This window comes from Ornithorhynchus anatinus, chromosome 2 (genome assembly GCF_004115215.2).
Source record: "Ornithorhynchus anatinus isolate Pmale09 chromosome 2, mOrnAna1.pri.v4, whole genome shotgun sequence".
NCBI lineage: Eukaryota > Metazoa > Chordata > Mammalia > Monotremata > Ornithorhynchidae > Ornithorhynchus > Ornithorhynchus anatinus.
In genome coordinates this window covers 44,743,579-44,771,079 of record NC_041729.1, presented here as the reverse complement: position 1 = coordinate 44,771,079, position 27,501 = coordinate 44,743,579, and the positions used below count along the sequence as shown (strand labels likewise).

Here is a 27,501-nt window from a genome sequence, read left to right as displayed (position 1 = left end):
GCTGGTTGGGACTTTTTGGCCTGCATATCATGTCGCTTAACCTCTGGTTGTGTTTGTTTTAGAGGGTGGTTGGGCAAAAGTCTCTATTCAATACGAAGAGTTAAAATATATATAATTTTTAACAACAGGCCCAAGTGGGGGGTTAACAGGCTTTCTCTAAGAGCTTCTGGTAAGGAGGACTTTATGTATTTGCTTTGGTGGTTTTACATTGAAATGTGGTTCAGTGTAGTGTCTAAATTTAACCAAACATGTGGACTGTTCCTCTAGTGTCCAAGGTGTATCAAGGCGGAAGACCTAAAAACCCCTAGATTGGAAATCATAACCATTCTAAAGCTGCACCTGCTACTGGGGAAAAAAGCAAAAACTGTCCATCCCAGCTTCAGGTTGGCCTCACTATTTTCCTACCATCCAAGGGCAGAGCTCCATTCCCTGAGCAAGGGGTTTTGTTATTTTTTTCTCCCCCATAGCCAAACAGGTTCCTGTCCCACGTGGCTCTGATGGGGGCACCCCCTCCTGGTGGCCACACCACTGAAGTTGGGGTTTCTTGTACAGAAACTGCCCAGGGGACTGGTGCAGATTCCCACCGTAGCAGGTTGGAGATATGCAGGCAGCTGTTGAGCTTTCTTTGTGCTTTGGGCCCATGAGGGAAAACCCAGCCAATCTGGCTTACCTGACCCCAGGCAGCTCCTAGCTTTTGTTTCTTAGCAGGCCTACTGCCCACTCTTTATGGCAGCCAGCTTGGAGAGAGAGAGAGAAAAGAAAAAACAAAACAGCCAAAAAATAAATTGTGCAAAGACCTGTAGCCAGAGCCAGTTGAATGTAGGGCTGCAGCCCTGAGCCGCAAGCTAAGGGAGAGAAGGGGGAACCAGCTCTTCCTGCCACACATGCAATTTCAGTTATATACCTCCTGATGCTACCAACATAGCTGCTACTTGGGAAATTTTTTAAGTTGAGACCTGAAGTAACTGGCCACCATACTGCCATAATACATGCACAGTGTGGGGCCACCAAACATTGGACATTTGGAACTTGCCCATTCAGGAAAACACGGGGTGAATGAACGAGCTGGAAAAGTGGGGCCTTGTTTTTGGCATCTGGCTCTAGCCCCAGCTCCTTCTTTAGCATGGCCCTGACTCTGCCACTCCCACCCATTCCAGTTGAGCCCAACCCCAGGGACCAGGCAGCCTAGAGAAGCATCATGGCTTAGTGGAAGGAGCACAGGCTTGGGAGTCAGGGGTCATGGGTTCTAATCCCTCCTCCGCCACTTATCAGCTGTGTGACTTTGGGCAAGCCACTTTACTTCTCTGGGCCTCAGTTCCCTCATTTGTAAAATGGGGATTAAGACCGTGAGCCTCATGTGAGACAACCTGATTATCTTGTATCTGCCCCAGCGCTTAGAAGAGTGCCTGGTACATAGCAAGCACTTAATACCATCATCATCATCGTCGTCATTACAGTCCTGCAGTAGCTGTGCCCTGGTGTAGGTAAGAGGCCAGGCTTGGAGCAGGCAGGGGCTCAGCAGCCTGCTTGACCGGGAACCAGTAGATGTGTAACGGGGAGCCCCTGCCACTTTCCCTCCCCTCTCTAGGTTTTGGTAAAAAGCAGTCAAGAGGTGGTAGGATGGGGGCTCTAGCAGTCGTGGGGTATGGGTTTGAGCCACCATTGCCTTGCCCCCCCCCGCAGCACATCATGGGGCAGCTGCCCTGACTGGCCCTCCATGGCATCCCCGTGCCCTGTCTGGGCTGGGCCGGGCAGTGCCATGGCAGGGAAGACAAGTCGAAGCACCAGCACAAAAAAACACTGGATCACTGACTACCACATACTTGAGTGGAAGCTGGGCTTACTCCTAGGGTTAGGCCCATCCCAGGTCCTGTATGTTTCAAGGTCCCTCTCCTTTCCACCAGGCCTCTAAAAAGCCGATGCTTTGTGTGGTGTCAGCGGGAGGGGGAGCCATTGACTGGAACCCTGGTCATACAGGCGGATAGCCTCATCAAGTCTGTTAAGAAGAGTCGGGGGAAATTTAAAGACTGAACTTCCTCCCTGAAGCACTTATAGTCCCTCTAGACCATAAGCTTGTTGTAGCAGGGAATATGTCTGTTATACTCTCCCAAGTGCTTAGTACACTGCTCTGCACCCAGTAAGTGCTCAATAAATAGCATTGACTAAATATCCACCCTACCTTCAGGCCCCCAACATTTACATACCTAGCCAAAATTTATAGTATCTGTCTCCCCTCTAGACTCTATGCTCATTGTGGGCAGGGAATATGTCTAGCACTTCTGTTGTATTGAACTCTCCCAAGTACTTGTACACTTATCTGCACACAGTAAGCACTCAAACACCCCACCAATTGCTATAAAAATAGCCTCAATCCATGGCAGCTGGACTCCTTAGGTCCCTGCACGCCCCCCCCCCCCCCCCCCCCCCCCCCCCCCCGCACCTCTGGGAGCCCTCAGCTTAGGTGAATTTAAGAAGAACAAACACTTGTTCTGCCTTAGATCCATCCCAGTGTACTGAGGAGGATAACATTACAGAGGTTCTAAGGTTATCGCTAGACTAGAGTCTGACAGAAACCTCTCTCTGGTGCTGACAGTGCATTTTGGGACCTGGTTTGTGCTCTTCGGATTAATCTCCCTCAGCTGGGAATTCACTGCTGGCTTTAACACACACAGTCCAAGCACCTAACCTTTTCTAGGGGTAGAAGTAGGGTCATATGGAGAGGTGCAGGTTGTTTTAAAAGTTCCCTGGTGGTTGATACAAATTATGTTGTCACTTTAAAAAACACACACCAGGAAACTGGGACTTGACACTGAAACCTTTAAAGCCCAATACAACTCCTCTTTCTTGTTGGCTTCGGAAACACGATATCTTACTTTAAAAAAAAATTTTAAAGTTGAATTTACAGGTGAAAATAGAAGAAACATGGTGCATTGTAATGATGACGATGATACTAAGTGCTTACTCTTTCCCAAACAGTGATATTCTTAGTGCTGAGGAAACACCAGTTGAATGGACACAATACCTGTTCACATGGGACTCCAAGAGGGAGTGCGAATGGGTATTGAATCCCCATTTTACAGGTAAGGAAACTGAGACACAGAGAGGTTAAGTGATTTGCCCAATGTCATACAGTAGGCTAGTGGCAAAGCTGGGAGTATAACCCAGATCTCCTGATTCCCAGTTCCATGCTCTTCCCCCCAGGCCAAACTGCCTCTCTCAATTTAACATGCATGCAATGGGGAAGGGATTATTAGTCACACAGTTATTTTACCAGCCATATCAACAAAAATTTCACCATCATAAGAATCCTCAAGGCTGACGAGCAGCTTTAAATCCATATATTTTAGAGGGAGATGAGTACATATCAAATCTTCAGCTGAGATGCAAAACAACTAAATTCGAATTTACCAGCACCAATGGATTGTGATTTAATCCCAAGGAGGCATGTAATTTTTCTGCTGAATTGTAGTCCACACACAGTGTCATGCAACCATATAAAATTTGCTGATACAAATTTAGGGGTGGATTACTTATGGGCCTGGAGAAACTGGGGATTGAAAAAATCAATTGACTCCAAAAATCTCTCATCTCCTTCTCTTCCCTGTGGTTTCACATTTTCTCCTATCTGTAGGACATGTTCTCACTGGCACTGCTTTGGCTTCTCAAACTTGCCTTCTTAAACTTGGTGTGTCAAATACCAAGTTCTTTGTTTTTCCTCACTGCCTAACATCCATCACTGCCAGCAGCACCATATTTGCTTACCTTGGGGTTATTAACTCGTCTTTCATTCACAGCCCAAGTCCTGTTGCTTTTCCCCTATATTTCACAGACTTGTCCCTACCATTCCACTACTTCAGCTTAATCCAAACACAAGCCCCCTTTTTGTCCAATCTATTCCTTGCTTGTCTCCTTGGAGTTATCCTTGACTCCTCTCATTCAACTCACGTATTCAATCCGTCACCAAATCCTGTTGGTCCCACCTTCACAACATTGCTAAAATCCACAGTTTCCTCCCCATCCAAACTACCGTCTTGTTAATACATTCACTCATCCTATGCCACCTGGATTACTGCATCAGCCTACTTGCTGATCTCCCAACCTCCTGCCTCTCCCCACTCCAGTCCATACTTCTCTCTGCTGCCCGGATCACCTTTCTACAGAAACTTTCAGGACATGTGCCCCGGCTCTTCAAATATCTCCAGTGGTTGACTATCACCATATCAAACAAAAACTCCTCGCCATTCACTTTGAAGCATTCCATCAACTTGCCCCCTCTTACCTCACCTTGCTTCTCTCCTTCTACAACCCAGCCCACACACTTTGCTCCTTTGGTGCTAGCCTTCTCACTGTGCCTCGATTTTGCCGCCAACCCCTGGCTCACATCCTGCCTCTCTGGCCTGAAATGCCCTCCCTCCTCAAATCCTACAATTATTCTCCCCTCCTCCAAAGCCTTATTGAAGACACATCTCCTCCAAGAGGCCTACCCAGACTAAGTACCACTTTTTCCTCATCTCCCACTCCCTTCTGCGTTGCCTTGACTTGCTCCCTTTGCTCCTCCCCCAGCTCCCAGCCCCACAACACTTATGTATATATCTCTAATTTTATTTATTTGTAATGATGTCTGTTTATTTGGATCGATGTCCATCTCCTCCCGTCTAGACTGTGAGCTCATTGTGGATAGGGATTGCTTATTGTTGCATTGTACTTTTCCAAGTGCTTAGTACAGTGCTCTGCACATAGGAGGTGCTTAATAAATATGATTGAATGAAAGTCTCCCTGACTCCAGCCTTTTCAGAATTCCCTTGTGAACCCCATACAAGCTTTATGAACAGAGTAGATGATTAAAACTTCCGGCTGAGGAGAACCTTTAAACCTTGAAATAAATACAATAGGTATTACACAAATTAAATACTTTTATCTTTATCAGTGTATCTTCTAAATACAAGGTGATGAATGTGTCCTGGGACTAGGAAGGAGAAATGAGTATTGGCTCTCCTCACATCACAAACTCTATCAGTGGTGGAGAAAAAACTGTGAGAGTGAAACAGAGAACACTGGAAGATTCCCGTTTGTAAGGAGATCATGCACACTTCTGTTCTTGAGTGTTCTCTCTGCTGAGAAAAATGTAGGCATGAGAACATAAGACCTCATCACTGTCGTAATTCCAATATGCACCCTGTGTAGTACAACCAAGTTTTATTTGTGAACTTGAAGTACAACTTGTAAGTACTTTAAGTCAAACTAAATGAAATTTACAGGTCATATCTCAGGAAGTACAGCTCAAAAAATTGCACCTGTAATATGGAGATAGGAACCAGATCTCGATAGATCTTCTCCTTGTAAAACTGAAGCTTTGGACAGATTTGTATTTTTTTAAATAAAAATTTAAATTAAAAAAAGCCCTCAAACTTTTCACAAGTAAAATACTACTTTACTAATTTTAAACAATATAAATTATGATCTGCATACCAAGATAAGAATCATATGTTCTAAACTATTTGTTTAGAGGGCATTTGTTACAATGCTAATTCTTATTTTAAACTGCACATACTTATGGAAATATATAATTCTTTTTTATATATTCAGATAGAGATCTAGGCATGAAAATCAAGAGAAATAATTACATTTAATGTTTCCAGATAATGCTAAAGAAAATTCATCTTACAGATCTAAGAAATGATATCTGAAAACTGAAACACAGGACTTAAATCCAAACAGCAGAGAAAGAAAACACATTAAACTATTATTCAACTGCTCACAACTATCTCCTTAAGGAAAAAAACATTAAAATTCTCCAATACTCCAAGCTCAAAGAATCCAAATGAGCAAACCTTTGCAATACCCTATGACTGTACAATAATTACAGCACCTTAAAATAAATTCAGAATGCTCTAAATAGCGATAGTGTCAAAATGAAGTTTACATGGAGGGGAGTCCAAATTTTTCTGTTGAAGATTTTATTCATCAAATTATTGGTGCCGATCTATCATTTGTCACCGTTGGTCGGAGTTTCACGGTAGCAAAAGGATTATCTCCACTACAAAACAGAAAAACACAATCATTGCAAAAATGCTGCAGAGTTCATACACTTCTAACACATTGAGTTGCTAATAAACTTTTCCATCTAATGTATTATGAAGCGAGGTTATCAGAAGCTTCTAGCAGGCATCAGGGCCTTCTCATTAATCAATAGCTACCTGCCACCCACTGAATAGTGGAGGAAACTGAACCAATCGGCACAGGGAAGCTTGTCCAACCCGATTATCTTGTATTTTCCATAGTGCCTGGTACATAGTAAGCACTTAAATACCACAATTATTATTATTACTGAAGAAGGAGCATGGGGATAAGGAAAACAGAAGGGGACCTGGGGAGAAAGCAGCTACGGAGAGCCAAAGGAGGGCAAGCAAGCCAAGTTGCCTGAGGCTGGAAATTGGTTTTCCCTCCCACACCCCTTCTCCCTCCCCCTTGACTCCCCTAAAAGTTGTCTGGCTGAGCTTGATTGACAGCTCCCCACAGAGTGCCAGCCTGCCAAGACCACTACTGTGGTCCTTTGACCTGATGGAGGTTGGCTAGTGCCTTTTAAACCAGTCTCAACTGTTTCAGGAAGCCAAAGAGCTTATCACAATATTGTAGTAGTGAGCTTTCAGTAGAAAATTGAAAAAAAATGAGTGGAAACCACCATGAAGCCCCTCCTCCTGAATTTATGGAGTCCCTTCAACTAGCAGAACCTTCATTTTCACTCACTCAAATGTACTCAGTACATTCTCAAATATTACATTTGAACCTGCTCTTTTGAAACTGTTTTAGCAAAATTGGGGCAAATACTGATTCTTGTAATCCTCTACATTATTATAGACAATTATAAACAATATTGTCTCCCTCACTAGATTGGAAGCTCACTGTGGGCAGGAAACATGTCTACCATCTCTATTATAGCGAGTTCTCAAGTGCTTAGTACAGTGCTCTGCACCCAGTAACCGCTCAATAAATACCACTGATTGATTCTGCTACTTTTCCCCCCTCCTTTCTTGATTTTAAAATGGGGGTGTGTATGTGCTTTGGAAATAATGTGAACTGCAGATGATCTTCACCATGATGTACAATGAATGCATCCCCAAATTTTCCAAAAGTGGCTACAATGAATGAAAGCAGATTAACTATTCCCTACCTTTTGTGCTATAAATTCACTGGTTACGTGCACTTTGCCAATCTAATTTTTAATAATAATGATGATGGTATTTGTTAAGTGCTTTCTATGTGCCAAGCTCTGTTCTAAGCATTGGTATAGATACAAGGTAATCAGGTTGTCCCTCGTGAGGCTTACAGTTTTAATCCCCAATTTACAGATGAGGTAATAGACATAGAGAACTTAAGTGACCTGCCCAAATCACACTGCTGACAAATGGCAGAGCCAGGATTAGAACCCACGGCCTTGGACTCCAAAGCCTGTGCTCTTTCCACTAAGCCAAACTGAATCACGCCACTGAGTTAAAAATTAAATAAAATACCTTAGAAAAGGTGGCTTTGCTGTTCCATTTGCATCAGGTTTCTGCAATGAAAAAAATATGACTATTACTAAGTGTGATATTTCTCCCAAAAGATAAGCATTGTACTTGTCATCCCAATGTCAGACTATTTAAATAATAAATAACTTTTCATCAAAGGTACAGATGCTTTGAAATCTTCCGCTCTCAGCTCACAAACAATATGCTGTATAAACTTATTTAAATGAAGTTCCCCTGGGTACCTGACTCATTTTGCTTACTTAGTGATCAATTTCCCTTTGAATGCACTGAGTCACTACTCCTTCAGCAGTCTTATTTTATTCACCCCAAAGACCAGTGTGGAGAATGGAAAAGGGCCTGCAGCCACTTTAGGGATCCTAAATTAGGGGATTCCAGGGTTTGTGCAGTCCCGTTCTCCCCCTGCCAAAACAATAATAGGAATAATAATACCAGCATTCAGTAAGTGCTTCCTATGACACAGTCCCTGTCACAAAGGGGGCTCACAGTCTAAGATGAGGGGAAAACAGGTATTTCATCCCCATTTTACAGATAAGTAAATGGAGGCAAACTTGCCCACGGTCACATGGAAGGCAAATGGCAGAGCCGGGATTAGAAGCCAGGTCCTCTGACTCCCAGGCCTGGGTTCTCCCCACTATACCATGCTGCTTCTCTTGGAAACCACAACATGACATGACATGGAGCAGCTTGCCAGGAGGGTAATCCTGGTTAGAATTTCCAGGTTGGCTGAAGGGGACTCCCAGTCCCTAACATCTGAACAGTTCCTGGTTTGACCCCGATAATGGGAGCCCCTAGGTGGGGACCTGCACCCTATCCCTTCAACTCCCAGAAAGTGGCCTACCTGCCAGCAGGGACTCAAAGACAGTTTGGCTGACTCACATGGAATGACCTACGATCTATTCAGAAGTGTTTTATTGTTTTCATTATTGGCTCTTGGGATAGACTTTATCTGTTCCATTTGGGCGCTCAATTCTAAAATATGCCCGGTCAAAATTATACACTATAATGAAAAGGAAATGAAACAGAGGGTGGGTGAATTTTGAAAAAACTGTATAAGAAAATTGAATACTTAAGGAATAGAATTGCACAAACTCTTCTGGAATGAATAGTGTAAAATATTCCTGTTCTCTGCTTTTCCGAATTCAAGGATAACTCTTCAAGGATATAAGTTTTGCACAAAATTGTCCAAAAGATGGCAGTATTGCACTACCACAAGAGTTATTAGTCTATATCAATTTACAGTATGTATTGTTTATTTATGTACATGATTACATAACATCACGTGTAACCATTGTAAACAAAGGAATTCCTCTGAACAGTAAAATAACTTGGAAACCTTGGCTTTTATGAGCTTTAACCAAGAGACTCCTCTGACTATATCCTCCCTCTCAGAAAATTAATATACTGAATCTAAGGAAGAGACCTTAATTTTCCACCACTTTCTAGTCAGGTGAGAACATTTTGGCTTATAATTATTTGATTCTAAATGAAGACTTCTCTCCAAATTAATCAATCAGTTCTTTGGAATTAGTGATAATTTTATTCAGATAGAACTCTAGTGCAAGATTGAATTTTAAATATCGCCTTCGCTTTGCTTTCAGGTTTAAAATGGGATCATGGAAGCAAAAGCCAATACTGGAGTCCATTTTCTGTCTCAGACTTGGATATACACTTCAAAGGCTAAAATTTCTCTTAATATTACTTAATATTCTAATATTATTTAAGAGTAATTTGGCTTAATGGAAAAACCATGGGCCTGGGAGGCAGAGAAACTGGGATCTAATCTCAGCTAATAATAATAACAGTAATAATAATATTTGCTAAGGGTTTACTATGTGCCAAGCACTGTACTAAGTGCTGGAGTAAATGCAAGGTAATCAGGTACCATATGGGGCTCACAGACTAAGTAGGAGGAAGAACATTTTTGAGATGAGGGAACTGAGGCTCAGAAGTTAAGTGACTTGCTTCAACTACCAACTCAACGCGGATAATTCCCAAATCTACATCTCCAGCCATGATTTCCCTCTCCCTCTGTGCAGTCTTACATTTCCTCTTGCCTCCAAGACATCTCTACTTGGATGTCCCACCGTCACCTCAAACTTAACAAGTCTAAAAAAATAATTCCTTATCTTCCGACCCAAACCCGGTCCTTCCCTTGACTTTCCCATCACTGAAGATGGTATTACTCTTGACTCTTCTCGTTCATTCAACCCACATATTCAATCCATTACTCAATCCTGTTGGTTTGACCCCCACAATGTTGCTAAAATCCACTCTTCTTATAATAGTTCTTGGCACACAGTATGCCCTTAATTATTATCCAAACTGCTACCACATTAGTCCAACCAGCTATCCTGTCCTGCCTTGATTACTGTATCAGCCTTCTTGCTGACCTCCCTGTTTCCTGTCACTCCTCCCACTCCGGTCCATACTTCATTCTGCTGCCTGGATCATTTTTCTAAAAAACCTTCAGGCCATGTTTCCCCTGTCTTCAAGAGCCTCCAGTGGTTGCCCATGCACCGGCACATCAAAGAGAAACTCCTTACCATTGGCTTTAATTGGCTTTAAAGCACTCAATTCACTTTACTCTCACCTATCTCACCTCGCTACTCTCCTATTACAACCTAGCCTGCACACTTTGCTCCTCTAATGCTATCCTACTCACTGTACCTTCACCTAGCCGCCGACCTCTCACCCATGTCCTCCTTCTGGACTGGAACGTCCTCTCTTCATATCCTACAATTACTCTCCCCTCCTTCAAAGCCTTACTGAAGGCACATCTCCTCCAAGACTCCTTCCCTGACTAAGCTCTCCTTTCTTCTTCTCCCACTCTTCTACATCGCCTGATTTGCTCCCTTATTCATCCCCCTCCCAACCTCAAAGCACTTATGTTTATATCGGTAACTTTATATATTTATATTAATGCTCCTCCTTGCTGGAAATTCACTGTGGACAGGGAATGTGACTGTTATATTGTTATAATGTACTCTCCCAGGTGCTTAGTACAGTATTCTGCACACATTAAGCTCTCAATAAATGCGACTGACTGACTTGCCCAAGTTCACACAGCATATCCTCTGACTTCACTGGGCCACACAGCTTCTCCAATTCTCTGCTGTGAGATCTTGGGGAAGACATTTCACTTCTCTGTGTCAGTTTCCTCAATGTAAAATGGGGATTAAATAAGTGTTCTCCCTCCTAGACTGTGAGATCCATGAGGGACAGGGATTGTGTCCAATCTGGTCAATTTGTTTCTACCCCTGGTCTAAGAACAGTGCTTGATACAAAGAATTAACAAATACCCTAATCATTATTAAGAAAAATGCAAATGAGGCCTATTTAAAAATCAATCAGTAGTATTTACTGAGTGCCTGCTGGGTGTCAAATGCCTGGGAACATGCAGAGAGCACAACAGAAGCAAGGGAGACTTTCTTTTTACCTCAAGGAAGCAGCATGGCCTAGTGAATAGAGCATGGACCTAGAGGTCAGAAGGACCTGGGTTATAATCCTAGCTCTGCCACTTGTCTGCTGTGTGACCTTGGGCAAATCTTCACTGGGCCTCAGTTACCTCATCTGTAAAATGAGGATTAAGAGCCCCATGAGGGTCAGGGACTGTGTCCAACCCAATTATTTTTTATCTACCCCAGCACTCAGTACAGTGCCTGGCACATAGTAAGCCTTAACAAATACCACAATTATTATTATTATTATTATTAGCTCACAGTCAGAGGGAGAGGCAAACAGGCAAAAGGCAATTATAATTAGTGTATTTTGACATCGCTTCAAACCCAAAAGCACATCAATGTTCATTCACACATTCACTTGTACTGAGTACTTATCATGTGCAAAGCACTGTACTAAGCGCTTGAGAAAATACAATGCAACCAACAGGCACAGTCCCTGCCCATAATGAGCTAACAGTCTAGAGGACTGACAGTGCAACTGACATGCAAACTATGCAGTTAAAGATGGAAGTGCAACTTTTAGTTGAGAATATTATCTTTTCATTCTTGAAAAGTAGTCTATATACTATCTATGAACTGGACCTTTGTCAAGTATATTTCTCCCTGTAAACTGAATAGTACTAAAATGATGCCAACATATATTACAGCACAAGACGAGTTAACAGGGCCACAACGTAGCTTCAGCTATGGTTTGGTCACTCCCCCGCATTACTTGCTTAGCACCTTACCCTGGGCTAATATAATTTTACTCCATAGCTATCTTGAAACCTGAGGTCTTAACTGCTAGATATCAACAAGATTACTCAAATATATTTTGACATGCAACTTTCAGGGCTAATATCTAATTTATCCAAAAGAAGGAAAAAAAAGTTGGCACTTGCTTCACATTAATTATTCTGTGGGTTTAAACAATGGATTTACCCAAAGCACACAATAGAAAGCCGAGAGCTAAAAGCTTCCCATTTTCTAAATTCCACGTTTATGAAACATGAGTCCTATCTTCAAGGAACTTCCTAAAGTTCAGCCCCTCAAGCCAATAGGAAGTTCCAAACTGTTATCTGGGCTCTGCATCAGCCTTACGTCCCTGCCTCCTCAGGTCAGACTTCACTTTGTTGCCCAAATCATTTTTCTACAAAAACATTCACTCTGCTCAAGAACCTCCAGTGATTGCCCTTTAACTTCAGTATCAAAAAGAAACGCCCCACCAACTCCAAAGCATTCAATCACCTTGCCCCCACCTATTTTTCCTCACTGATTTCCTACAACCCAGCTTGCTCACTTCACTCCTCTAAATCCAACCTATTTACTATGCCCAGATCTTGTCTCACTGCCAACCCCTGGCCCTCATCTTGCCTCTGGCCTAAAATTCCCTCCCCCATCATATCCGACAGACCACCACTCTCCCCACCTTCAAAGCCTTATTAAAATCATACCTCCAAGAGGTTTTCCCTGCCTAAGCCTTCATTTCCCCTACTCTCTATTTTTTCTGTGTTGCCTTTGCACTTGTATTTGTACCTTTTATTCACCCTATCCTCAGTCCCACAGCACTTATGTACATAACTGTAATTTATTTTAATGTTTGTCTATTCCCTAGACTGTAAGCTCCATGAAGCAAGGAAGCATATTGAAGAACTCTGTTCTACCGTATTCTCCCAAATGCTTCATAGAGTGCTCGTCACACAGCACTCAATAAGTACAGTTACATCAAATCAGACTTTCATTATGCATAAAAACTTCTGCAAGGTGTGTAGTAGGGTCCTTGGAAGTTTTATGACATGTCCAGTCTTTTAAATGATCTATTTCCTCTGTCCCAGTTAACTATACTGTTTCTTTCCTTCTCAAATATCTCCAGCTTCTTTGATGTCAAATGAAATGCAACATTTCTTTTTGCTGGCCTATTTTCACTTCATTTTAAAGGCACATTCCATAAGCTATGATTTCTCCCACATATTGCTAAACTTTTTAAAGTAAATATACTTTGATATAGGTCCTTTCATCTGCATTATCAAAGCACCTTATAAACATCCTCACAACATCCTTGTCAGATAGTTATTATTATCTCTAGCCTAGAGGCAAGCCAACAGAAACAGGTGATGGTTAAGAGACTAATCCAAGGTCATAAGGCTTGTCACTGTGACTTCTAGATCTTTTATGCTGAATCCTTGCCATCTCAGAGTCTCTGCCTATTTTCAGACACCAGGACAACATTATTCCAAGGCACTGCTATTGTAATAATACTCTCCCAAGCACCTATTATAGTGCTCTCTGCACACAGTAATTGCTCAATGAAATACCATAGATTGATTGATAAGCCTGGTAGAAAGGTTCCTATATAAATCAATTCATCCCTTTTTGAGAGCACATAACTGTAAATACAAAACAAATAAACCACCCACTGGCTGTGAACACAGTATGGTGTAACGTTTTTACATTCAAAATTTAACATGCTAAAAGACACTCTTCAAAATGCTGAGTTTTGACAATTTTCAGTGACCACACTAAATCAAAAAGGAAAAAGTTTTACTTATAGCAGCTGAGGTTGAAGGAGGGGAAAAAAAGGAAAGCAGGAGACTGACATTCCTTTTGTCTCTGTTCTACCTCCCTGACTCCACAGCCTTTAAGTTTACTTTCTCCATGACTATCATCTTGAAAAGGCTTCCCATTTCTAAGTCCTGGTGGTATAAATGCCAGAGAACTGACAGCATTTTCAAAAGTAACTGCTAATTAGGTAAGAAAAAGCATTCAACCTTATGGTAGAGTTAACTTTCATCAGCTAGAAGGGGTTCTTTTTTTCCATTCCATTGAATTGGCTTTCTGGTCATTACACTCTTTATGAATCAGGAATCCAATCACTTCTAAGGTTACTTTAATCTTTTGTATGTAAAGGCAGCTTGATTTTTGTTCTTCGTGGATGAAGTACCTGGAGACTTTTAAAGCTTTGGTGAATATTAATTCCATGTACTAGTGTTTAAGGCTGAAGTATTTTCCCTTTCCCTTAGGTGACCTTTACATTTTACTCCAAGGGGTGAAAATAAGGAGGACTGGGGGGTTACAGTGAAGTGTTCATTGCACAGTATTTTGTTGCCGGAGAAACCCAATATTTTTTTTTACGAGCCCTAACAAGTTTTCTCTCCGATGCTCTAGGCTTGGCTGGTGATCAGGGATGGCTGTTCTCCAGGTGATTTACAATAAGACTTTGACTGTTCTCAATTCTGGATAAGCTTTTGAATGGATCATTGTCAATTTTTTTTAAATGATCTGTTCAGTCTCTTCCTTCATTTCTCTAGGTACACCCAATTCTTCACCTTGTCCTAGAGCCAAAGCTGGAGTGGGCTATGTGCCTGCTGCTGCCTGTGTCAAAGGTTGGCATGGTTCAGAGCCCTTAGTATAAACAGGGAGAAGTTCAGGGGTTATTTCCTTTGGAGTAACTTTTGTTATGGAATCTTTGTTGATGACAGTTTGAAGCTGTAGCTTCAAAATACCCACTCTGTCTTTGCTTGCAGCAAACAGACATACTACTCTTAATACTTGAGTAATTCTGTTCTTTTTTCTAATGGTTATGCTGGTGGTGAGGGTCTCTGAAAAAGTTGTAACAATAATAGTAATAGCAATAATGGTATTTCTTAAGAACTTAATACTTGCCAGATACTGTATTAAGCGCTGGGGTGGATACAAGCTAATCTGGTTGAACATAGTCCCTGTCTCACTCAGGGCTCAGAGTCTTTGTCCCCATTTTACAGATGAGGTAACTGAGGCACAAAGAAATTAAGTGACTTGCCCAAGGACACACAGCACACAAGTGGCAGAGCCGGAATTAGAACCCAGGTCCTCTGACTCTCAGGCCAGTGCCTTATCCACAGGGACAAGCTGCTTCTAACCCTCTTCACAGGGGACAGCTGGCTCTCCCCCGGGTTGGGGAATCAGCTCATGGCCCATACTACCTTCTGGGAGTGGCCTTGATCCTTGACCTATGATTCAGCAGAGCCAGTCATGAGGAGGAACCTAGGAGATTCCCTAAAGCAAACAGTGACTGCTGAGACCAGGTGATGTGTTTTGGAGGGTTGGGGCGGGAGCTAGATTGGATTGGCTAATGTCCTCTGGAATGCTATTCTTCACTGGCCCCAGGCACCATTCCTAAACTCTAAGCATGTCCTCTGGAGCCAGAAGCCCCTCCCCATTGTATCCATTTAGGGGAGGAGGGAAAGGGATGGGGAAGGGGGAAGGAGGTTCCCTGAAACCAGTACCCTGAAGAGGATTTAGTGGATGCAGAGGACCCACACAGAGGGAAAACTGTTTGCTCTGCCCCTATCCTCTTCCAATTTACACCACGGGATAGAACGAATTGTCTATAATTCATAAATAAAACTAGGATAGGGCTGCTCAGGATGTCTACAAATAAAATGATCAAACTTGGTGAATGCTAATTCAGCATGCACATATCAGCTATGTCTACTCTGAAAAGAACCACAATTAAGTTTTTCAATTCATAAATACATCTATATTTCAAACAGACAAGTACGTAATGACAATGGGCATATACCCAAAAAACTTCCAGAATTTAAGAAATGTTTTAAAAAAAAACACAACACTAGCTCAAAACACAAATTAGTCAATAACTTTTTGTACTGTCTTGAGGAGATATAGGAAACGTGTCTCGATTGTACTTAAGTTTCTCCTATGCAAGCTGATTACCACACACTGTTTGATTTTGTAAGTGAAAACATTGTTCTTCGGTTAGTCATAATAGTCTGCTGACATAGAAATTGCAGCCTGTCATCCTAAACATCATTGTGACCTCACTGTAGATAGCAACCGGATTTTAGAACAATACATTAGTTTTGTTTGCATTGCTAAATCAATCTTATTACTGGGAGCTTAAGATGATGAGCAAAAGTTAGGTCATATCCATTACTAACCTATAAAATTTTGAAATTAATCATGCAGCTGTAATGATTATGATCTTAATATGCAATGACTTTCCTTAGCTCGTCACACACTTTTAGGTTTCTGTTCCACAGATGAAAAAGGCACCTGGAGGAAAATCTTTGCAGCAGTTGAAAAGTAAACTGAACAATTTAAAAAAAGTGAGATGTGGGAAACACCTATTAGCTCAACTAACCCTGATGCTCATCTACATTTGATTCTCAAATGCTGAGTTCCACCTTTCAAATCAATTTGAGGGAAGAGTCTCCAGATTTTTTTGGAGACATACTTTGAACCTAACTGCAAGAAACATCCCCAGAATTTAAATATCTTTTCCTTTTGCTCCCCTTCATATCATCAGCTTCATAGTTATATTTCCTTATGCAAAACTTAATTTGTGACACAAGATTTTTTGCACCAAAGGGAGTGCCATGTTCTCATGTTTTACTCACTGGAAATTAAGTTTAGCATTTCTTGCCATCTTAAATTTCTTTGCGATGTGGCCGGTTAAGAAGTTTTAATAAAAACTAAATTGGAATCAAACCCAAACGTTTACTAATTAAGAACTTTAAAAGTGTTTTATTAGACATAAACTCTCAGGAACAACTTTTATCATTTATTGTAATCGAAAAACACTGACATTGGAGATTAAGTAGGAGACCATTTTACATGCTCAGTTACAGAATTAAGATTAAGAATGGTCCTATTTTGCACACCTGTCATAGTTACAATGACTCCCTCAGGGAGATTTATTGTTACTCTTTTTGCCTCCAGTGGTATACACACCCTTTCTGGGAGATCCCTTTTACTAGAGAGCACTCAGTTCCACAGGCCTGACTTCCCTTTGATGAACAATGCCTCCGTTGTTACTCATGTGCAGAAAACTATGAGGGTGCTTCCTGAGTTTATGTTTCTCTGAAGCCTGGGCCCTAAATCCTCCAATTACCAGTTGGAACTAAAATGACATTATTTTAAACAAATTCTTAATTTCTTTGCGTGTGTGTATTTTCCCTTTTCCCAAATTACTTATTCCTGTGGTAATTACTTCTCCCGTGGTCAGCTCTTTGAATGGCAACCTTCTGCTGGTTAGACGGAAAAGTCCCTTTTCCTAAACCTGTATGCAATTCTCACAAAGGGCAGTATTAAAAAAAAAAAAGTCCCCAAAGGGTAAAGATACATTACTGAATGTGAATTTAACAGATAAAGCAACTTGAGTTTTCTTGGACTCGGTTCTGGATATGACTCTAGCATTTCCAGAACTCATTTCAGGGTGGCCCATTTCAGACAGCCTCCTTGATGATGAATAAAACACGGCTTTAAATGAGTCTGTTTAACCCTGCAGGTAGGACAGACTACCACTCTTCCCACTTTCAAAGCCTTATTAAAATCACATCTCCTCCATTAGGCCTTCCCTAATACACCCTCTCCCTTCTGAATTGCCCATGGACTTGGATTTGTACTTGATAGTCACCTTACCCTCAGACCAGCAACACTTTTGTATATATCAGTAATTTATTTTACTATCTGCTTCCCCCTCCAAATTGAAAAATGCTGGTGGGCAGGGAATGTAACTGCTAACTTGATGATGTTGTACTCTCCCACGTACTTAGTATAGTGCTCTGCACACAGTAGGCACTTGAAAAATACCATTCATTGATTAATCAATCATCATCCTTCAATCATCATCCTCGTAGTGAGGGAATGTGTCTACCAACTTTATTATATTGTATTCTCCCAAGAGCTTAGTATAGTGCTCTGCACATTGTCAGTGCTCAAGAAATAAGATTGACTGATTCAGTGGTCTTTCCTATTTGAATACGTTTTGTTAATAAGACCACAATCCTTAGGCTAGCCAGTACAAATGACTCACAGCACGCCAAACCACAGAAGGCATAGAGGTTGAATAGTGCTGGGTTCATTCACAGACCATCCCTGTGCATTGGCATTAGTCTGTATCCCTCACCCCCTGCCAAATTTTTCCCCAAATGAATTATTCTGGAAAAAAGAAAGTAAAGGTTTGGCAATTCCCATCCCCACCCAGACACATACTTCATGGGAGGACATTCCTTAGAGCTACAGATTGTGAGATAAGTGGCATTTTCCCACACATGTGGGGAATCACACAGCCCCTGCCATCCACAGGCACATTCCCTGACTCCATACACACTCTCCTTGTCAAGGCCCACATTTTGGAATGCCTTGGCCTCCTCTAAGCAATTGGTTGCCATAGGGGCCCTGGCATATTCAAATTAGTGCTGGGAAGAAGAGGGAAAGGTGCTACAAGATAAAAATTTGGTTAGAGAGTGGGACAAGGTGCCACTGAGGAAGTGAAACACTATTCTTGACCCCAACCATCAGGGCACTGATGGGGATGCTCAGAGAAGTTGAGGAGAGAATGTTGAAGAAAACTTCATGAGGCCATGCTCCGCTTTCCTTAACTCCATATTATCATTTTTAGCTTACTCCAATGCTTAAAATGTTTTAACAAAAGCCAGTAGCCATTATCAACACTTCTGGTGCAAGACAGGTGGCAGCTTCTCTTATGGTGATAACTCTTCACTCTGCTATCATTTTTCTTAAACATCCTTCTGCTCAGGTCTGCCCACTCCTCAGAAACCTCCAAAGATTGTCCATCCCTCTCCACATCAAGGAGAAACTCCTAACCACTGGCTTTTAGACACTCTAGCTTCTCCCCACATAGCCTTGTTCCTCTCCCACTACAAAACCCAGCCCACACTTAGCTCCTCTACCACCACCTGATCTACTCACTGGGTCTTTCCCTCAGGGAAGACCCCTTGCTCACACCCACCCTTCCCCATCATATCAGGCAGACCTCTACTCTCCCCATCTTCAAAGCCAGACCCTCCAGGAGGCTTTCTCTGACTAACCCTATTTCTGCTCCCTACTGTACCACTTATGCACTTGAATCCTCTCCCCTAAACTCTTAGCTCACCCCACCAAACCCTTATTTTTAAACATCTTTAAACTCTGTGGCTTCCACTTACCTGTAATTTATTGTAGTATCTGTATCCCTAACTAGTTATTATTTTCCTTGAAGGAAGGGATTGTGCCTTTTAACTCATCGTTGTATTCCAAGTGCTTAATACCGTGCATTGCAGAGAATAAGTGCTCAATAAATGCCACTGACTGATTGATAACTTCAACCAGTGAAAGGAGAAGAAATGCTACAAACTCCACTGAAGAAAAGCTTAAAGCAGCCACACACTGATATTCACTTCTTGTAAGCAAAATCAATAAACAGAAGAAAATTCAAAGAATAGTGATAAATTCATTCAGTCATATTTATTGAGTGCTTGCAATGTGCAGAGCACTGTACTTGATCAAAGGATTAAAACTGCATGATCTGCAGCAATGAAAAGCCTCATCTGTAGCTGAGAAAACCTGACCTGAGGTGATGTGTGCTCACATTCAAGAGATAACAGCCATACAAAAGAATGACCTAAATTAAGATTGTTAAAGGACTGTATATCAAGAGGGGAAATCTAGAATAGGTATTGAGAAAACATTCCCTACAGATAACAGTGATCCCTAACAGAATAAAGTGAGGTTGTTGAGGCACGTCCACAGAGTCTAATCCCAAGAACATCAGGAGACCACATATCTTTTGGGTTGAGTGATTTTCTTTGCGGAGAAAAGTTCTATCATAGGAGAAGAAGATATCAATAAATGTTTTACTGGAAATGCTTCTAATTTCAGATACTCTTTAGGTTAATTCATTACAGCTCATATGGAGGACAATTTTACTCACAGTAGTTGTAACTTCAGATTTGGGCACTGGTGCTTTGAAGGTAGCATTTTGGGCAGCATCTGTCCTCTTATCTGAAGCAGCTCCTGTTGACAAACATTCCAGATAATCTGGCGGAGGGATGACGACATTGCTTTTTTCAGATAAATTCACAGTACTGATACTTCTGATTGGTGCAGGGCTAAATACCAAAAAAACCAAAAAATTCATATTAAATATGATCCCAGGACCCTTCTAAACTTGTTATAAATATGCTATAAATTTATGTAAATGCTAAAAAAGGGGAGGTAATGCATATATGCCTAGGTTTTGATTTTTTCTAGTGACATATTAAAAATTAATGATTTCTTGAAAGGAATTGCAAATGTTAAGGAAGAAAAGCCTACACTGTTTGGGGTACTTCCCAATTGATCTAATATAAGTAATTAATAAAAATAAATGACAACCTCAGTCTTGAAAATAAACAAAAGCTTTGGCAGATGGAAACAATGGCTTGTTTTGCTGTTCTTACAGCCCTAAATAGCAAGGAAGTAGTTGCATTCTCATCCTTTCTTTTATTTATAGGCTTTAACTACATTCAAAAGTTAAAGAACTTAAGAAGGTACATGTAGGCCATTTCTAAAGTAGCACAAGGAACTGGCAAATTAGGAACACACTGCTTCATTTGCCAGAATAGAAAGAGCAGAAGATTTTGCCAGGTTCCTGCTACCAAGGTTTGACAGAAGACCCATTAGCTTTCACATTAAACTTGTTCCAACTCAGCAGTATCCTTTCCCATTCTCCTCTTCCCCCAAGAGGAATTCTTATTGAGCAGGCAATTTCATAAGGAACCTCTTCAGTAACAAAAACAGCTCATCAGTGTGAAGGAAGGGTCTACCACAGTGGAGGTTCAAAGAAATCTCCAATGACTCCACATCTCTGCATACTTTAATCATCTAAAAAGTCATAATTAGATGTATTGACATTACCTAGCCTGGTGGAAAGAGCACAGGACGGGGGACTTGGTTGAATTCTAATCCCAGCTCTGCCACTGAACCTGCTGTGTGTGCGCAAGTCATTGAAACTTTGTTTTATTTTTATAAGGTCTGTTAAGTGCTTACTATGTGCTAGGCACTGTTCAAAGCACTAGCAAAGCACTAGGGTAGAGGTAAGCAGGAAAGCCCACGTGAGGCTCACAGTCTTAATCCTCATTTTACAGACGAGCTAATTGAGGCCCAGAGAAGTTAAGTGACTTATCCAAGGTCACACAGCAGATGAATGGCAGAACCGGGATTAATTCTTCATTGGTAAATCAATCAATTGATGGTATTTACTGAGTGCTTACTGTATGCAGAACAGTGCAGTATGTGGTTGGCATAGTACAATACAAAGGGTTGTTTTTTTTTAAATGGTATTTGTTAAGCGCTTACTGCGTGCCAGGCACTGTTCTACTTGCTGGAGGAGATACAAGGTAATCAGGTCCCACCTGGAGCTCACAATCTTAATCCCCATTTTACAGATGAGGTAGCTGAGGCACAGAGAAGTGAAGTGATTTTGGCCACAGTCACACAGCAGAGAAGTGGTGGAGCTGAAATTAGAACTCAGGTCTTTCTGACTCCCAGACCCATGCTCTAGTTCCCTGATCTCTAAGGAGCTTACAGTCTAGAAGTTGGAGATAAAATAGACTGTGAATACATGTGGCACATATGCCTTCAATTTCATATCTATCCCAATGCTTAGCACACAGTAAGTGCTTAAAAGCATAATTATTATTTCAGTTCTTACATTTAATACTGATTAGTGACATTCTTCCATCTCTCTTTCTGTGATTATCATGCCCCACCTCCCCCGATCCTATATCTCTCATCTTTTCTGTTAGACTGTTGAGCTCTTCCTCTCTGTTTTTCTCCTTACATGTCCCATGGTCTGTCCCTGTATTTCTGATGCAAAGGGAGAACTAGTCGCATTCTTCCCTCCCACCCAAGCATGCCAGGAAGTTTTTATGATGAAGGCATTTATTGGGCTGTTTCTCCACCTTCCCACTCTTGTGTGGGAGAGTGGAGCTTCCTTACAGTAGTGACAGGAATGGGCTGGGGCCAGTGGGGGTAGGGAAGGGAGGATCTTCAGAACCTCCTATGCAGTCTAGGGAACCCTGCTAATGAGGGCACTCACCAGGCCACGTGTGCCAGCTTTTACTTGTAGTTACGGGTGGGGAAAGAAAAAGGGATGGAGCTCTCTCTGACATGGAGAGAAGCACTGAACAGGGGCAGGGGAGGGAGGGAGAGGCAGGACAAGTGCATGGCTTCCTAGATAGATCAAGGAGCACAGATAAGGAGATCTACTGGGACATGAGCTGCTGCTTGTATTTTGGGGAAGGGGCTGCCTCATATCCCCTTTTCAGATCCCAAGTTACTCAGTGGCCTGGGCTGGCCCATTTTGTACTGAGCTGCTGTACCTGTTTTTGTAGGAAGTCACGGTAATGGGGTCTGATTTCTTGAGGCATGGTGGAAATGCCTTTTCCAGGGCAAGAAGAGACACAGAGGGACTCTATCTCACGGTACATACTTAGGTATATGTGAGTGGAGGGAGGGAGCTCGTTGTGAGCAGAGATTGTCGTCGCTTATTGTTGAATTGTACTTTCCCAAGCACTTAGTACAGTGCTCTGCACACAATAAGTGCTTAATAAATATGACTGAATAAGAGAGGGAGAGAGGAGGAACAAATACCCAACACAAACTCTCACTCCACCACTCCCCTGGCAAGATGGTTTTCCTCTCAAACAGGCATCCTCCTAAGAAGAACACCCCTCCTACCATGTCTGGCCAGCTGTTACTGGGCCTGGTTTCTGGGACATACAACTTGGGGAGGCTGTGCGCTCAGCAGGCCAGCCCCCACCACATTTGAATGACCAAAACCAAAGAGTACGCTCTGTGACAGAGGAGCGGCATCTGCAGTATAATGTCGGGCTACTGGCAGAGGCAGGGAAGAACTCCCTTGGTTGCATGGGCCTTTACCCTACTGCTTTCCTGCTGCTGCCTAGGGGCCGTGGGTGCCACACAGATCCATAAAGCAGTCAAACAATAATTATTATATTTAAGCGATTTACTATGTGCCAGGCACCATACTAAACGCTGAGTAGGATACAAGCTAATCAGGTTGGACCCAGTCCTTGTCCCATGTGGGGCTCACAGTCTAAATCCCCATTTACAGATGATATAGAACCAGGCCTGAGGAGAGACACAAGCCCAAAGGAGATAGAGACAGACCTGCAGGGAGACAGACACGTTGAGTGACCTGCCTGACTCAGAGGGATAAAAAAGGCCAACTGCACTTTCATATTGAGGATTCCGAGCAGGAGGTTGAAAGCTTTTAGAAAACTTTTCTGCTGGTTGTTACCTTGGTGTTGGTATATTTGCTGCTACTGCATCAGCTTCTTCCAGGACCTTTGTGTAAGAAGATGGAAACCAACCTCTCCTATAAATGGAGAAACCAGGAAAGGTTCTTAATGTTTTAATTTGAATTTATGTAAACCCAACAGATTTAATTCACAGAAATTTTGCACAGCTCACAAAGCTTCAGAAGATCAGGTGTTCACAGAAACACTTAACTTCTTGCTGATGCTGCCCAGGCAGAAACAAATGATAGTAATAATGGTATTTGTTAAACACTGTGCGTTTGTTATCACTGGGTGCATACAAGTCAGTTGGGTTGGACACAGTCCCTGTTCCACATGGGGCTCACAATGTCAATCCCCATTTTACAGATGCGGTAACTGAGGCACAGAGAAGTGAAGCAACTTGCCCAAGGTCAGCAAACAAGTGGAGAAGTCGGGATTAGACGTAGATGACAGGTGAGATAGATGCTGAGAGGTGTCCTTTAGAGTAGACTTTATTTGTACAGGAAAACTCAGTAATGACCATCTGCTGATTTTCAAGCTATACTGATAATTCAAATAATGACAAGGCTACAGCATGCATTGACCTTGCATTTTTATGGGCAAACCAAAAATTATCCTTTTTTTAAAAAAAAATATTCAACTTTACAGGACTGCATGGATCAGAAGTATTTATCGAGCCTGTACACTAACACAATCCCACAAAAGCCCACATATCTGAAGTTAAAGGCCCCCCAAAATATGAAAGAATTGAGTTCTGAAGAACTTGGTTTTACAGTGAAAACTGGTTATTAACTGATTTACTATATAGCTACATATTGTATGTAATAGTAGAGGTTTTGAAATTGAATTTTCCTTTATGGAAAATAATAATACCTATTCTTTAGGACTGAAGAGATTCTTATAGGAGTCATTTTAATAGGACCTGTCAATCTAATGTCCCAAATTCCTTGGGTTCACATGTGCCTGATCATCCTTAAACTAGTGTGTTTATACTCAATGACTTACACTTTAGTTAGATCATGTTCTCCATAGAGCCAGCCATCTTTTTCTTCAGATATAAGCAAGGTGATGATATCTCCTTGGGCAAAGCTAAGTAAAGTCTTGTTATTTCCAGCAGAGTGTGGGAAAATTGTTTTAACTTTCTGCAATTTTATCATGTTTAATCCCGTTGCAACAGAAATTGATCGTTGTAAGGTAGAATCTTCTGAATTATCTATTAAAAAGAAAGCAGGATTAATATTGGAGCCAAAAAATAAAATTTACCAAATATCTCTTACAACAATCTTCTCTCTATTCATTTAAAGGCTTTAAATGTTCACTGTCACCTGGACTAGACTGTGAGGAAAAGGGGGAAAATGTAAGCAAATATAAGCCCTTCTCTTGAGCCCTTCTAAAAGGGTCCTGAGACCACAAACACCTTTACTTCTGCTTGTGACTTTCTAAGTCAATAAGATCCAGTTGGGAAATGACTTTCTGCCTCATTCTGGGCTTATCCATTTTCTCTGTGACCTTAAACTTGTTACTATTAGTTGACAAGAAAATTCTTTCTCATTCTAGATTTCCTTACCTTTCAACACTTCCAAAGGTTAAGGTCTCAAAGATTAAAGGCACATGACAATCCAACCATCAGTTACAGATGCCATAATTAAAAAAGCATTTTTTGATCATGAGACCCTGCCATTATTCCTGTCAGAAAGTGCACTTGGAATAATAGCAGTTAAACAACTTAGATGTAAAGGTAGCCCAGGCCAACCTGATGTAAAGGTAAATTTATTAAACTCATGTGTCAGTCTTGAAGTCTTGCTTGATCAAGTGCATTGCTGTAAAATGACAGCAATAAGGAAAGGAGAGACTGACTTCTTACTAGTCATATAGAATTGTCATTTGGTAAGAAGGTAATATTACTGATAGTGACACTGTGAACCCATGGGGGACAGGGACTCTGTCTAATCAGTTTATATGGTATCAACCCCAGAGCTTACTACTGTGCTTGGCACATAGTAAGCACTTACTCATCATCTAAGCACTTACTTACTCATCTAGAATGAGCATTATTCACCAATCCCTTTAAAACCTGTGATATATCTGAGCACATTAAAAAAAATACAACAAACATTTTTATTTAGCTTTCTATACCACTACAAGCTACCACACAACATTGTCATGAAAAATTATACTCTTACACACTGTATTTTAATTGTCTTAAAAACTTAACTTATGAAACAGTGAACGATGATAGATGACAGAAGAAAGCTTTCCTGCCAGTAGAATTTGCTCAAGTGGTCAAAATTCCCAAGATTTCTCATCCTCTTTATATCTGTACTCTCCTAAGCTTCTAAAACACAAATCTTCATGATCTTACTCTTTCACCCATTGGCTATCCTGAACAGGACTGAAAAGTAAGCTGGCAACAGAGTCAGGTAGGATCACTAAGTTCTTAATGTGCAGCTGCCTCTAGTTACAGCTAACCGTTGGGGAGCCAGGAATAGCATGGTAAACCCAAATTTTGAGCATATGCTCCATGATGGATTAGAATTTTTTATTTAAGCTGTTTTTTGTCAGCTTATTAGAAAACCAAAAAGAATCTACTAAAAGCCCAAGTGACCAAGATGTTGCAGCAGACTCTACAGAAGACATGTTAACTATCATTTCCAAGTTTGCTGACACAGATTTGCAGGCTGTGTTATTATGGGTCAAATTTCATTGCATTTAATGACATTAATGCGGAATCTTTACTCTGCACAAGTTAACCAAAACACAGCCATCAAATCTTCAAACAATACATTTTAGGATACAGTGTGCTTATTATAAACACTCTTCCTTCTTGACTGCCCAAGCCACTCTGGTTACAAAGGTGGGAACATCAAATATTAGGACACTACATAGTGTTCGGTCTGAGTGTGTTTTTGATTTGATGTTACCTACCAATATTTCTTATTCAGGTATTTCCCTAGATTCTTACATGTTTATTTCAGAAATCCCCAATATGGATTCAAAAGGTTAAATTATTATTTTGAAAGAGACAAAATACCTTACCTGACAAATGGTTTAGCCTTTCTGAAGTCTTTGGAATTGCTGCTGGGCTGTTGAACATATCAACTAAAGGACTGGTAAACGCTCTAGCTGAAGGAGCTGGAGGCACCTTTGGTGAATACTTAGGAAGTGTGTCATAAGCCTTGCCAATCTGTTATTCATACAGTATTATATCAGAAAAGGAATGACATTGATTGATCGTTAGTAGCATTGGATTTTAAGTCCACACCCTTTCCAAAATTGTATTATTAACAACCCCAGGTGTGGCAAGGGCACCCATAACCTGAGCTCTGGTTAAAAATAAAATAAAAATAAAAGTAGTTCTTCCCTAAACTTTCGCATTCAAACTACCCCAGGTTGAAAGAGGATTTGTTTTCAGCAGGAACTGAGGCTAAAGTCCTAAAGTCCTTTCTTCAGGAAATAATGTACCAGAATGCTTGAGTAAAATAATATAAGGAAATGACTTTCCTAACTCCAAAGCATTATATTGTATGTTGCCTGCGGGGGTGGGGGGAGGGGCAGCGGGGAGGGAGAGAATGGGACACTGCAATTATAACCAATAAATATCTTGAATTGCCAAGGGTAGTTGGCAACCTTACGTTTGTTGATCTGAACTTTTCTACATTTCCATTAAGTGATTTACATTTGCAAATTTCAATAAAAATAATGACTGTCAACAGCTATCAGAATGTCACCCTCCCTTCTGCATCAACAATGCGCTTAGCAGTGTATCCCTTAAGCACTTTGATATTCAGCCCAGCTCCACAGCACTTCTATATATATCGTTGTACGCTACCATTCTCCCTATCTGTTCTTTACTTGAATGTCTGTCTCCCCTGTAAAATCCTTACGGGAAAAGATTATATCTACCTACTACTCTAACTGGTAGAGTTGCTAAAATCCACCCTTTCCATTCAATTCAAACTGCTACCAGGTAAATCCAAGCATTCATCCTATCTTCTTGCTAACCTCCCTGCTGCCTCCTTTCTCCAGTCCAGTCTCCACTCCAGTCCATAATTCACACCCTGCTTGCTGCCAGGATCATTTTTCTACAGAAATGTTCAGGTCATGTTTCCCCACTCCTCAAGAACCTCCAGTGGTTGCCCAACCACCTCCACATCAAATTCCTTACCATTGGCTTTAAAGCACTCAATCACCCTGCCCCCTCCTACCTCACCACCTTGCTACTCTCCTGCAACACAGCTTGCACATTTTGCTCCTCTAATGCCAACTTACTCGTTGTACCCTGATTGTTTATCTTGCTGTCTACCTCTCACCCACGTCCCGCCTCTTGCCTTCACTCTCCTTGCCTTCAAAACTTTATTGACAGTATATCTCCTCCATTCATTCAGTCATTCAATAGTATTTATTGAGCGCTTACTATGTGCAGAGCACTGTACTAAGTGCTTGGAA

At 41.4% G+C, this 27,501-nt stretch overlaps 1 protein-coding gene across 2 annotated transcripts in view; it reads right to left on the bottom strand.

Annotated features, from left to right (window-relative positions):
* Positions 1-5,179: 5,179 nt before the first annotated feature.
* The window catches only part of BAIAP2L1 (BAR/IMD domain containing adaptor protein 2 like 1), an 84,925-nt gene continuing 62,603 nt past the window's right edge, over positions 5,180-27,501 (bottom strand). For both annotated transcript variants that reach the window (XM_029058268.2, XM_029058271.2), the window contains 6 exons: positions 26,092-26,239; positions 24,061-24,268; positions 23,055-23,132; positions 19,683-19,860; positions 7,512-7,552; positions 5,180-6,037 (listed from right to left, as the gene is read on the bottom strand). In XM_029058268.2, coding sequence (XP_028914101.1) covers positions 5,965-6,037; positions 7,512-7,552; positions 19,683-19,860; positions 23,055-23,132; positions 24,061-24,268; positions 26,092-26,239 — 726 coding nt within the window. In that variant the 3' untranslated portion in view covers positions 5,180-5,964. The remainder of the gene's footprint in view (positions 6,038-7,511; positions 7,553-19,682; positions 19,861-23,054; positions 23,133-24,060; positions 24,269-26,091; positions 26,240-27,501) is intronic.